The sequence below is a fragment of the Delphinapterus leucas genome, chromosome 14, assembly GCF_059928025.1.
Source record: "Delphinapterus leucas isolate spDelLeu-1000000601 "Yukka" chromosome 14, BTC_Dleu_Yukka2, whole genome shotgun sequence".
Taxonomy (NCBI): domain Eukaryota; kingdom Metazoa; phylum Chordata; class Mammalia; order Artiodactyla; family Monodontidae; genus Delphinapterus; species Delphinapterus leucas.
The window spans coordinates 6,656,813-6,670,839 of NC_143142.1; the positions used below are offsets into that span (position 1 = coordinate 6,656,813).

Here is a 14,027-nt window from a genome sequence, read left to right on the forward strand (position 1 = left end):
GCGCCGGCGGAAGCAGTAGACACGTGACTCTCCTAGGCGGCCTTCGTCTTCCCCCCTCCCCCTTCCTCGGAAACCCGGCCCCCTCACCCCTCGCCCACCCCGGAGCCGCGGTAATGGACGGTTTGGGTTCCGGAATTCCCTTGGATCCAACCACTGATACCGGGTTGGCAGGAGCGACGGAGTCCGTGCTTAGCGGCGAAGGCAGGGGCGGTCAAGATGGGGGGGGGGCAATCATCCTCCTTCACCTAGGAGGGAGGCGGGGCGGAGAGGGGCGCTGGGGAGTGGGGTGGGGGGAGGGAGGAAGTCACGTGGGGCGTGCGCGCGGCGCCTCATCCGTTGCCCCACCCCCTCCCGGCGGGGCGGGGCGGGGGGGCCGAGGGGGAGGGGCGTCAAGATGGCGGCGGGGAGGTAGGCAGAGCCGGACGCCGCTGCTGCCGCCGCCACCGCCGCCGCCTCCGCTCCAGTCGCCTCTGGGTCTTCAAGCTCTCGCCACCCGGAGAAGCTGTTCCGGCGTCGGATCCCGCGGGGAAAGTAAGTCCTTTCCTTAGCCCTTTTCTACCTCTACACTCCCCCTCCCGGACAGCCTCCCACTCCCACCCTCCTCAGGGGGCCGTGCGGGGCCGGGCTGGGGGGGGGGGCCGCCACCTCACCCCGGCTTGGGGCCTCCCTCGCCCCTCGCAGCCCCCTCAGCTGCGCGCCCTGGGGGCCCTCGGGGGCACGGTCCCGGCGGTGGCCCCGCCGCGCTCGCTTCCTCCGCCCGTCAGCGCCGGGCCCTGCGGTCGCCGCGCGTGGGGCTCTCGGGCCCCGGGGGCCCCGCTGTCCCGGGCCGGAGGCACCCCGTTTGGGCGAGGAGGCAGCGTCTGCGGACGCCGGTTCCGGCTCCGACTGGGCCGTACCCCCCCTTGCTTCCGCGGCTCGACCCGGGGGCTGCGAGGTCCCGGCCCCTCAGGAAAGTGAGCTTCGTAATCCTTCAGAAGTCCTCCTGCCGGACGATTGTTCCGGTTCAGGGCGAGTGCGGGAGGCGACAGGGTCGCCCCAGATCTGAACCCCCGCACCAGCAGTTTGCTGATTACCTCGCTGTCGGGGCGATGGGGACGGTACGTGGGGCACGTGGGGGCCACCTTCACGCCTCACCCGGTGATTAGGTTAATTTTGCCTTGAGCTCGCTCGCTCGCCCCTGGACCCTAAGTAAGCATCTATGTGGAGGGGAAAGGCGGTTGGGAATTGGCTTACTTTGAGAGTGTTTGGCGTAAGAGCATCTAAAGTTCCCCAAACCAGTGTATGCTGGTGGTTTCCCAGAAGTGGTTTGGGGTCGGTTTAACCGCTGAGGAGGTTTGGATGTGCCTGAACCCTTGTGATTGTTTCTTTCCTGACCCTGGCATCCAGCTCCTCCCCTTTCCACCCCGGCTTTGTGTTTCTGTTTGGTTAATGTTTGCGGACCACTAACTTGATCCTCGCACAGAGAAGCTCTTTTTATGTGCGTGCTTCGTTTACTGTGGGAGGCTTTTGTTTTGGGGAGTCGCTGGTTGAGAAACGTGGGAAAAGAACGGGCGAGAAAATGAGAGTCAAATAAAGCAACGTTTTTAGCCATTGAATTGCCCAGCCAGTTGTAACCGCACCCGGAAGTTTGTACTAAACACGTGTTGATGAGAAGAAGGTTAAAAACTGGGTCCCCTTTGACCTTTAAAAGTTGATTATTAGCAGTTTGTGTTGAGTTAAATGTGTCATATTCTCTAGGCAGCCAGAATTAGAGACGGAATAGGGTTTCTAAAGTGTCGGCAGGAGGGTCCAGAAAGCTGTCAAACCCGTAGTTGCTCTAGCGCGGTTCCTCAGAACAGTTGCAAACAGCTAAACCAGATAACAGTGCGGAGGGATTCCATTTTTTCCCAGTTATTTACCGCAATCAGAACTGCTTTTCATAAGCAGTGGGGAAAGCATCACTGCACAAAAGATAGTTTGTACAGAATTTCTAGGATAAAATGTAGAATTTGCTGCTGCTGCCTTGAGTGGGACATTAGTTTTGCAAGCAAGGGAACATTTTATTTTCATGTTTAAAGAAGTTGTTTCCAAAGTTTACCTTACCAGAGAAGACATCTTTATTCTTTTCCTCTGGATTCTGCTTTTTATCTCCCAATATAACTTTATTCCCAGATCTAATTTTGTTCCATACAATCCTCCAGAATTTTAAATAAATTTTATTTTAGTTGCTGGGTAAATGTTAAAAAGGGAGGCTTAGTGAGTGGCTTACAGATCGTAAATTCATCATCCATTCATCCATCTATTCATTCATCCATCCATTGAATGCTCTTATGTGTCAGTTTTACATGTTTTAAGGGTTTTGCTGAGATTACTATATAAAAACGTGCAGTATGGAGATTCTTTTCATGCTTTTTTAAAGTCTTTTCTCGCCTCAAAGACTTTAGGTACAGATAACATATTGGCATTTCTTAGTCTCTGAATTGAGCTTTGATTTGAGACTTGCCGCCTTGCCTGTGAAGGAAGACAGCACACACCGAGAGGAATTGTTTTCCATTAAACAGACAATTAATAACCAAGATGATGTAATCCTTAAGTTTTTGCAGTTGTCTTTTTTAATGCTAATTGACAGATCCACTTTGATGTGGTTGAGCTTTACTAAATAATAAGGACAACCTTGTGATACCACTGAAATTTTCTGTAGATGGAAAGGATAGGCTCTTGAAGAGCAGGAACTCTCTTTTATGAAAAAAAATATGGTATAAAACCCGTCAAATTAACTTGCTTATTTACCTCTTGGGAGACAGTATATAGCACAGAGCAGTGATTTTCAAACCTTTTTTACTGCATTCCACAGTAAGAAATGTGTTTTATGTTGTGACCTAGTACATAATGCACGCATAGAACTCAGTTTTGTGAAATGTTTACCCTCTCTGCGTGTGCTGCATTAATTCTGTCTGTATTTAAAATATTTGAATATTCTATATTTGAAATATTTAAAAATACTGGTCATGATATACTTAAATTATTTGACAGCATTGTTGTGACCAGCAGTTTGAAAAATACTGGTATGGAGTTAATAGCACAGAATCTTGGGGTGGGCGGGCAGGATGCAGGGCGCAGGTATCAGCCCTCCTAGGTTTGTAATTCTGCTACAAGCTTGCTTTGTTGTTACCTTGTTACAGTTCATCTCTCTAAGCCTGTTTCTCATCTCTGACAAGGGAATAACGGATAGTTTTTACTCATGGATTATTTTGAGAGTTAAAGAATTCCAACCATATAGTGAATGTCGAGAAGACTAGCCATCTGATTTTGATGTTGTGACGGAGAAAGTAGTCCCCCCCACCCAAATCTTTCTTGGGTTTCTTTTTCAAAGCATTTTTGAAACTTGTATATAATCTGTACATTCCTTTGTGATTCCATTCTTCCTATAGGTTTTGCAATGAGAGTGAGGGGAGGGGCACTTTACTGAGCAATCGCTGCTTGGGGAAGTAGGTGTTAAAAAATACAGATTATATCCTTTTAGGTAAAGAAAATCCTTTTTAGCAAACTTCTTCACACCTACCTTCCCTTTCTCCTGATACTCTTAAGGAACCAGCACTCAGTAGACACTTAATGAATACTTGTTGATGGACTTAACCAGCTAAATTCTAAGTGGATCATTATCCTTCAAATTCTTAAGCTGAGTGCCAGTCATCGACATCCAGGCTACATAAAAACAGAGTTGGGTCAAAAATTAGACATGTTTAGCACTATTAAGTAAAGAGAAAAATCCTTTTCAGGCAAAGATATTTCTTTCTTTTTTTAATAAATTTAAATTTATTTTATTTTTGGCTGCGTTGGGTCTTTGTTGCTGCGTGAGGGCTTTCTCTAGTTGTGGCGAGTGGAGGTTACTCTTGGTTTCGGTGCACGGGGTTCTCATTGCTGTGGCTTCTCTTGTTTCAGAGCTCTAGGGTGCGTGGGCTTCAGTAGTTGTGGCACGCAGGCTCAGTAGTTGTGGTGCACAGGCTTAGTTGCTCCACAGCATGTGGGGTCTTCCCGGACCAGGGCTCGAACCCGTGTCCCCTGCATTGGCAGGGGGATTCTTAACCGCTGCACCACCAGGGATGTCTGGCAAAGATATTTCTAAAATGATATTATGTGCACATTTAAATATGTCTACCAGTTTCCTCTAGATATGCTAATTGATTAGATATATTGGATGTATGACACTTGAGTAAAAAGGGTGCTAATATTTTATAGAACTAATGTGGAAGTTAATTAGTGAATAAATTGCCAACAGGTAAAGTTTGTATTCTAGATATGAAGTGTTATATCAGCAATTTGAAGGAAAACATTTTTTGAACATTATAGTAATGTTTATCAATATAATGGTTAATAGTAGCTAATATTTATTCCACGTAGTGTAATATTTACTCAACACAGCAATCCTGTAAAGTAGGTTCTATTTTTATTCCCATTTGAAGATGAGGAAACTGAGTCACAAGTTATTACTTAAGTGTGTTACACTACTTAGCAGATGGTGTAGTCAGTATTTGAAACCAGGTTTTCCCCTTGACTTCATAGTCTCCTCAGCCTCTGTAGTGTACTGCTGTTGCTGCTGCAGGTACATCTCTTGTATCTGCCCAGAGCTATAAAGATCTGCTTCGGTCTCAACAAGAGGAACCTTGTCCTTGTTGATAGGTTTCAGTGTTGGTGTTCTCAGTGGGAACTGTATCCTTTCATTCTTCTGATTGGCTGTTGTTTCTCAGGATTCTCTTCCTGCCAAGGATGTCTCTTAGTTTCTGTCTACTACTGTGTCATTAGTCCTTATTTATCATAGATGCTTTCATAGGTGTACTATTTTGAATACGTGATATTTTCAAATGTATTTATGATAAAAATGGAACCTTTTTGTTGTCCATTGTTTGAGATAGAATCACTCTGTGGTTAGTAGTTAGCAGTTCTTTTGCATCTAACAGTGTTTGTGTTTACATTGTACTTAGTGGGTTCAAAGTGAAAATGTTTTTTTCCCTCTCAGGAATAAATCTTACTTGTTTGTAAAATGTGGGGAAGGTTGCATAATATAACCTTTTAGAGGCTCTGTCAGCTTGAGCACTGAAATTCTGTGAGTCTGTAATATTGATAGTTTCAGAATAGGAATATGATTAAATATTAAGGATTTTGCTTAATGGAGTTAGAGAATGGCATAGATGTGTCCTCTCCATCCCCTCCCCACTTCTCATGCAAAAAAAGTGCAAGTAGGGAATTTGTGCCCAATTGGCTTGAGAGAAAGGATCCCTTGATTTTGTTTGTGTATAAGATGTATATAAAATTAAAATCTCTTTCATTAATAGCTCGTAAAAGACAATGTCTCTTACAGGCATTGTCAGTACTAGGTCACTGCTCAGATCAGAGGGTCTCAAATTGTGATTCCTATGCATTTTGAGTAGGTCACTGATAATGTTACTTATAACTGTTGCCATCATTTCTTATGGACTCCAACAAGTTTACTCCCCAAATAACTCTCTTCCATGATATTTTTGTACTTATAATGCTAATTGTTCAGAAAATATATTTCAGAAAGCTCTCGTGAATTCAGTAACACATGGATTAATGGATCCCTCGGCCTCCAAGCTTTCTGTGGTCTGTAGTTTAGGAATCATTAGTTTAAAAGAATGTGCTTTTGTTTCAAATGTAAATAATTATTTCCAATATTTACTTTAAAAAGGATGACATTTTGATAGTCTCAGGAATTATTGATCTAGGTCAAAATAAGCCATAGCAAGTGGGCTAAGACCCTGTATTCCCATAGGTCATTGGTCCTAATGAAGTATTTTATAGATTGAATTTTTTTTTTTTTTTTTTTTTTTGTGGTACGTGGGCCTCTCACTGTTGTGGCCTCTCCCGTTGCGGAGCACAGGTTCCGGACGCACAGGCTCAGCGGCCGTGGCTCACGGGCCCAGCTGCTCCACGGCATATGGGATCTTCCTGGACCGGGGCAGGAACCCCTGTCCCCTGCATCGGCAGGCGGACTCTCAACCACTGCGCCACCAGGGAAGCCCTGAAAATATTTTTAAAGCATTGGTTTGCTCTCTTGGTACATATTTGTACTATGTACTAGGATAGTAGTTTGTAAAGTGTGGTCAACTATGTATTAGAAAAATGGATCAACTTTTTTAAAAAATAAATTTATTTATTTCTTTTTGGCCGTGTTGGGTCTTCGTTGCTGTGTGCAGGCTTTCTCTAGTTGTGGCGAGTGGGGGCTACTTTTCGTTGTGGTGCGTGGGCTTCTCATTGCAGTGGCTTCTCTTGTTGCGGAGCATGTGCTTTTAGGCACGCGGGCTTCAGTAGTTGTGGAACGTGGGCTCAGTAGTTTTGGCTCGCGGACTCTAGAGCGCAGACTCAGTAGTTGTAGCGCACGGGCTTAGCTGCTCTGCGGCATGTGGGATGTTCCTGGACCAGGGCTCGAACCCGTGTCCCCTGCATTGGCAGGTGGATTCTTAACCACTGTGCCACCAGGGAAGCCCCCAAATGGATCAATTTTATATTAAACCCATATTTTGACATTTCTCCTTGTCTCCTCTGTCATCCAGTTCTTTCATATTTCCATCTTGTTGTTTAATACTAATTCTCCCCTTTCCAGTTTTAATCTCAGACAGGCTTTTATTCCGAAGTTAAGTATTGAAACTTCACAGGTTACCAATATTGACTTCTTGATCTACTCATTGGAAAGAGAATGCATGGGCTTTGGGAATTTGAACAGTCTAGATCTGGGTGTGACCTTGAGCAGGTAATTTAAGCTTTTTGAGCCTCAGTTTCATTTCTAGAATTATAATACTTATCTTGCTCAGGGTTGTCATGGGCTAGTGCTGGACATGAAGAGCCTGACACTGTGCCAGGCTTGTAAAAGATACTTAGTCACTGTCAGTTCCCTTCCCTTCCTCCTGTCTGCTCAAAATGCTTTCTTCCTTAGACTTCTTTTCTTTTCTCTAAAAATTTTGGGGAAATCTCCTTTGGGCTATCCTTCCTCTCATCCTTTAAACAGTAGGTCTGCCCTTCGTTTCATTTCTGGATATCTGGATGTCTGGATGACTGAAGCAGCAGTTCCTGTTAAACAAGAACCAGAGACGCTACCTACTCCAGCACTATCTTTGTAAATCACATCTTTGTAAATGATGTACAAGCGACGTAGACCTACCTAGTAGAGAATTTCTCTATGAAATGTCCTGCTTTGATCTAAAACAGTGGTTCTTGTATGTTGGGAAGTCGTGGTCGTGGTATTCTTGGCTAACAACTTTTTTTTTGTAGAACATAATGAAACATTTAATTTCATTGCACAGTCTGAGAATAAATGGACTAGCTGAAAATTAGTATATTTATGTAATGTGAAGTTAGTTCTTTGATAAAAACAAGTAGTCACATTTCTCATAATTATGTTTGTGTATATAAATTGGTTATTTCAGATAAATTAATGAGAAAAGTTAAAATTAAGAAAGCTCTGTTAAACTTTTTTTTCCCTACAAAATGGATAAAAATCCATCTTAGTGGTAGAATACTTTGATTTGGCTCCTATGAGTACAGTTGGAAAACCCCAGCTGAAAGTGTATTTGCCTGCTCGAATTAGGCATTTTCCCCCTAAACTCCATATATCTCATCTTTTAGGTCTCCTGGGCTCAACCTTTTTCATTTTCTCTTGGCTTAACTCTAATTATCCATCAACTCATGCTTTTTTGTGTGTGTTTCATGTTCTCCCTTCCATTTTGAGCTTTTATTTAAACTTAGTCTTATGGATTCTCCTTAAATATCTTGGAATCCATTCCCCCTTCTTTCTCTTTACATCTTACTGTTATAGCACATCATCTTTTCCCTGATCTGCTGTAGCAGTTTCCTAAGATGTCTCCCTGCCTTGGTCTTACTCTACCCATTCTCAGTTTGCTTCCATACTGCTGTGGAGTAATTTTTCTAAGTCACAAATCTGACTATGTCTTGCAGTCCTCTATCTGAAAACCCTTTAGTGACCCCTGATTCTCACAGGATTAAATGAGCTCTTTAGCGTGGTGTTCAGAGCTGTGGGCGAAAACTTCTTCGTCTCTTGCCATCACCTTTGTGAACCTCGTATTTCTGTTCTGAGCTTCCGTACCCATGTTGAACTACTCTAGCCATCTTTCTTAGAGTGCCAGCATCATTCGTGCCCCCATAAGTTTGAATGCACTATCCAGAAGATCCTTGTCTACCCGGCAATTTCTTACCTGAGACTTGGCTCCATTGTCATCTTTGTAATCTCTCTCCCCAGGTGAATTCAGCATTTCCTTCTCTGTTCCCACAGCATTTTGTAACATATACTCTTTCTGTGATTTGCATACTTTTCTGTCCTTTCCATCTTAATGTGAATTTCTTGGGATCAGAGACTATTTCTCTTTCATCCTTTTTTTGCCTGCTGTGTAGCAGGTTCTTCATAAATATTGAATGAATGGATCCGGTAGAAAATGTTGGTTTATGTTTAGAAGAGAGTTAATTGTCATTTTAAGTTTTTAATGTTAATATTTAATATTTTGTTCTAAAGATGGTGGAGCCAGGGCAAGATTTACTGCTTGCTGCTTTGAGCGAGAGTGGAATTAGTCCGAATGACCTCTTTGATATTGATGGTGGAGATGCGGGGCTTGCAACTCCAACACCTACCCCTCCCGTACAGCAGGTAAGAGTTTTCCAAAGCCTCTGTAAAAAGTGAGTTTTTTCTTAATTTTATTTTCTATTATAAAATAGGTATTGTTAAGCCTTAATTTTAAATATGCATGTGAATATTACTTTTATGTTGATTGTTAGTCTTTATTCACAAAGTGGAAAATACTTGGCAGTGAAAATCAAGACATTTTCTGCTTTGATATATAACGTAAGAGATGAATTGCTTAGAGTTATTGTGGGAGGATCACTAATCTCAATATTTGTCTTTGTACTTTATAGGAATATTTTTCTGAGGTTTCACTATACACATTCTCTGAAAGCAAAAATAATATTCTTGTGTTAGCGTAGTTTAGTGAAGATGTTATGCTTGCAAAGATTGTTACTTTATACCTGGTATCAGTGATTTTACATTCCATTTGAATGTAAAGCTTGAAAATTTTTTTTATTTTAATAAAATAAGTACATCTCTTGTTCTTGAAACAGAATTCACTGCCGTCATTCTTTATTTCTTTCTCTGATGTTGTTTTCTCTCCAGTCAGTGCCACTTAGTGCATTAGAACTAGGTTTGGAGACTGAAGCAGCAGTTCCTGTTAAACAAGAACCAGAGACGCTACCTACTCCAGCACTATTAAATGTTAGGGTAAGAATTATTTAGATTTGGCATTACTATGAAAATAGTTTAGGGTTGTAGTAAGAAAATAACCTTAAATATGAAATAGTTTTATTTCACTAGTTCTGCTTTTTGCTGCTTCTTTCCCAGTATTCTATCTACTCTCACCTCCTACTTTATAAAACGTTTCTTTCACTCTTCTGGTAGTTATGTTGATCAAAAGATTAAGGGGAAAGAAACCCCCATTTTTTTAGGTTATTTATTGCAAGTGATAGAAAATTCATAAAGTAAAGGTGAACCACACGTTAACCCACTACACTTCATTTTTACTTGTTTATTTCAGCTTTTGTCCATTGGTATATATAATTTTTATGTGATTGTTATTGTGCTTTAAATGTAGAGTTCCACTGACCTTGCTTTAAACATAGCAGTTTTCATTGTTGTCGTTACTGTAGGCTGGGCTGCACGGCTTGTGGGATCTCAGTTCCCCAACCGGGGATTGAACCTGGGCCACGGCAGTGAAAGCCCTGAATCCTAACCAGTAGGCCATGGGAAACTCCCTACGCATAGCAATTATTAATTTAAGCTCTAGTGGTATAAAAGTATTGGACTGGTTAAAATTTGATAACTTTTGATAAATTATTGTTGAGAGTTACATTTAAAATTAATGGTAATCTAGAAGATTCTTGTTAGAGAAGTCATTAGCAAATAACTTGAAGGGGGAAAGAAGTAAAAATAGACTTAAATTTATAAAAATATCTGTGTTGGGGCTTCCCTGGTGGCACAGTGGTTGGGAGTCCACCTGCCGATGCAGGGGACGCGGGTTCGTGCCCCGGTCCGGGAAGATCCCACATGCCGCGGAGCGGCTGGGCCTGTGAGCCATGGCCGCTGAGCCTGCATGTCCGGAGCCTGTGCTCTGCAACGGGAGAGGCCACAACAGTGAGAGGCCCGCGTACTGCCCAAAAAAAAAAAAAAAAAAATCTGTGTTTTACTTTAGTTGGTTGAAGTCACAGACATTTGTTATCCTCAAATCTTGACTTTTTTTGTTCATTTTTGTTCAACTCCTAACTCCCACCCCCCAACTATAAAAATAAAATGCTATGTAGCTTTGCCTTAGGCTCAAAGGAAGCATCCGCATTATCACTGATATTTGTGATTTACCTGGGTGGATCATTCATGGGGCATAGGAATTTAAAACTCTGCTTGGTGGTCTTATCTTATTAAGTTAAACAGTAGTATAGTCTGTATGATAGCAGACAAAGCATTGGACAGGAATCATAGAATGTTAGAAATGGAAAATGGTCCTCAGAGACCCCAGGCCTCCAGAGGTAAAGTGATTTGCCTAAGGTTATCTGATTAGTTGGGGACAGTGCTGGGGTCAGAAATTATGTTCCTAGTCCTTGTGTTATGTAGGGTGACTATACATCACAGCTTGCTTAGGATACTCTCATTTTATGCTTGCTGCCCCCAACACAACTATTACACCTTCTTTTTCTCAAATGATGTATTTTAACTAGGTAGTTTATATCTAATGATATTTATTAGAACCAAAGTGCCAGTGGTTGCGTAAGATGCTTAATAAGTCAGTTTTAGAGTTTTAAATGGCCTGTTGTGTTTGTGGATATGGGTTGCATTAGAGAATAAAGAATTTTTCACAGGTGTGATGTATATGGTTTTCTTTTCTAGCAGCAGCCTCCATCTACTACAACATTTGTGCTGAATCAAATAAATCAGCTTCCGACTTTGGGATCTACAATTGTAATGACTAAAACACCACCTGTAACCACGAATAGGCAAACCATCACTTTAACAAAGTTCATTCAGACTACTGCAAACACACGTCCTTCAGTCTCAGCACCAGCAGCACGAAATGCCATGACCTCTGCACCTTCAAAAGACCAGGTTCAACTGAAGGACCTACTAAAAAATAATAGTCTGAACGAACTCATGAAACTGAAGCCACCGGCTAATATTGCTCAGCCAGTTGCAACAGCAGCTAGTAAGTCTTTTTGTTTTCAATAGTGTCAACTGCTTGCCTTCGTTAAGATATGTCAGTGTGTTTTTAAGGGTTTGCTTAGGTTTTAAAGAAGTAGTCATGACAGGAGATGATATCTGCATGACTCTAGTCTTACAGTATTTATGCAATTCAAGGGAAGCAAAAATTTAGAAGCCTTAGCCTTAAGCTTTAAAATGAAGTGTGGAATTATCAAGTGGCTACATGAACACCATGAGATCTCAGTTTTATAAATTGTGAATAACTGGTTAACATTTTTCTCAGTCATTTAAATCAGTGCTTCTCAAACTTTATAACTCTGAGTCACTTGGGGCTCTTTTTTTTTTTTTTTAATGAGTTTTTTTTTTTTTTTAATTTATTTTTTGGCTGCTTTGGGTCTTCATTGCTGTGTGTGGGCTTTCTCTAGTTGTGGCGAGCATGGGCTACTCTTCGTTGCAGTGTGCGGGCTTCTCATTGCGGTGGCTTCTGTTGTTGCGGAGCACGGGCTCTAGGCGCACGGGCTTCAGTAGTTGTGGCACGTGAGCTCAGTAGTTGTGGCTCGCGGGCTCTAGAGTGCAGGCTCAGTAGTTGTGGCGCACGGGCTTCTTTGCTCTGCGGCATGTGGGATCTTCCCAGACCAGGGCTTGAACTCGTGTCCCCTGCATTGGCAGGCGGATTCTTAACCACTGTGCCACCAGGGAAGTCCCACTTGGGGATCTTTGTACAAAAACAGAGTCAGATTCAGTAGGTCTGGGATGGGGACCAAGATTCTGCATTTCTCATAAGCTTTTAGAGGTGCTGTTGCTGGTGGTCCTTGGACCATGCTTGAGGTGTAATGGGCTTTAAACTGATACTTCGCTACTTTAACTCTTACAGTTTTATGATTTTGCTTGTCATTAGCTTCATTGTATGTCGGTAGTTGTGTTTTTTAGTCAGTTTTCTTTTAAAATATATAAACTTTCATTGTAATGAAAATGAATAGTAATTCACTATATTTTCTTTGAAGAGTGAGCACTCAAAATACTTTTTTAATAATAGCTTTACTGAGATAATTTACATACCATTGTACCTTTTAAAGGGGTACAATTCAGTGGATTTTAGTACATTCACAGAGTTGTGTAACCATTACCACTAGCTAATCCATAATGCTTTAAGTGTAGGTTTAGATCTAAAGAGAAAAAGCTCAACAGTGATTTGATCACTCTTTTTTAGGAATTCATTTATGCATAAACACTATAAGTTTTACAGTTAATTTTTCTTCTCTGGAGTGGCTTTTTTATTGCTTACTTATTCAAAAGATATTTATTTATTTATTAATTGCCACACTACGAGGCATGTGGGATCTTAGTGCCTTGACCAGGGATCGAACCCATGCCCCCTGCAGTGGGAGCACTGAATCTTAACCGCTGGACCGCTAGGGAAGTCCCTGTTCTAGGATTCTGAGACTATGGCTGGGAAGAAAACTATTGAAATTTCTGCCCTCATAGAGCTTGCATTTGAGTGGAGAAAAACAGACAATAAACAAAATAAATGAAGTATATAGTATGTTAGATAGGGGTAGGCACGTGGAGAAAAATAGAAAATGGAATATGGGGCAGGAAGAGCTTGTATTTAAGTGGAATGCTTAGAGGAAGCTTTGTGTTTAGTGTAGTAAGGTAATTTTAAGGGTAAAATAGAATTTTTTTTTAACTTTGGCTATATCAAATTTTAGTAGTATAGTTTTAGAAACTGAAAAATGTGAACTCTTTTTTCTTTTTTTGGCTGTGCCACTCGGCCTGCAGGATCTTAGTTTCCCAACCAGGGGTTGAACCTGGGCCTCATCAGTGAAAGCGCGGAGTCCTAATCACTGGACTGCCATGGAATTCCCAAAACGTGAACTCTTAAGAGGGATATTCTTTCCTTCCTTTTTCCATTGAGCTAAATAGTGTTTGACTCCCTGCCTGGTGATTTATACTAATAACTAATACATAGCATCCCACTAGGCTCTTGGAATGGGGTGCTGGATATTGAATAGAGAGTTCCTCCTTCCAAACAGCTGCTTTATTTTTCCAATTGAGAGAGATAAGTTTTAACACCCGATATATAATTTTGTAGCAGAATTGATTGCTGGGAAGTTCTAATGTGCTTGTGTTTATACAGTAGAGGGCCAGGGACTTCCCTGGTGGTCCAGTGGTTAAGACTCTGCACTCCCAATGCAGGGGGCCTGGGTTCAATCCCTCGTCAGGGAACTAGATCCCGCGTGCCACAACTAAAGATCCCGCACCCGGCAATGAAGATCCCGCATGCCGCAACTAAGACCTGGCTCAGCCAAATAAATAAATATTAAAAAAATAATAACAAAGTAGAGGGCTGGGGCATTCTAAAGGAATGAGCAAGGAGTGTTTGTAGGTGATACAGAACTAACTTTGTCTTCAGTGACAAATGCAATTAAAAATATCAGATAATCTAATCTTTGAGTCCATACCTTTGTGCCTTTTGGCTGTAGTTTTACTCTTAAGGTTATTGTCCTGAACTGACTGGAGCCTGGCAGCTAGATGCCCATTGAGAAATTATTTTAACTGTCTCAGGATTGATTTCCATTCTGTGCCATGGAGAGCAGGACCACGGCCCTGACCTAGCTGAGGTGCAGGGCAGCATCTGGAATGGCTCCTGGGAGACTTAGGGGTGATCAGCAGTTAGTAGAAGCTGCTTTTCATTAAAGTCTTTGGATTTAATGAGGAGAAAGACTGCTGCTGTGCCATCGTGAGGAAAGAGTTTAGAGAGCAAAACAAAAGAGCTTTGGAG

The 14,027-nt window shown here is 42.0% G+C and overlaps 1 protein-coding gene across 5 annotated transcripts in view; it reads left to right on the plus strand.

Moving 5' to 3' along the window:
* The first annotated feature begins 374 nt into the window (after positions 1–374).
* Positions 375–14,027, plus strand: part of SBNO1 (strawberry notch homolog 1) — a 58,298-nt gene continuing 44,645 nt past the window's right edge. The window contains exons 1-4 of one of the 5 annotated variants that reach the window (XM_022597775.2): positions 375–531; positions 8,522–8,653; positions 9,176–9,280; positions 10,937–11,249. In XM_022597775.2, coding sequence (XP_022453483.1) covers positions 8,522–8,653; positions 9,176–9,280; positions 10,937–11,249 — 550 coding nt within the window. In that variant the 5' untranslated portion in view covers positions 375–531. The remainder of the gene's footprint in view (positions 532–8,521; positions 8,654–9,175; positions 9,281–10,936; positions 11,250–14,027) is intronic. The other 4 variants (XM_022597773.2, XM_022597774.2, XM_022597777.2 and 1 more) reach the window with 4 other exon arrangements.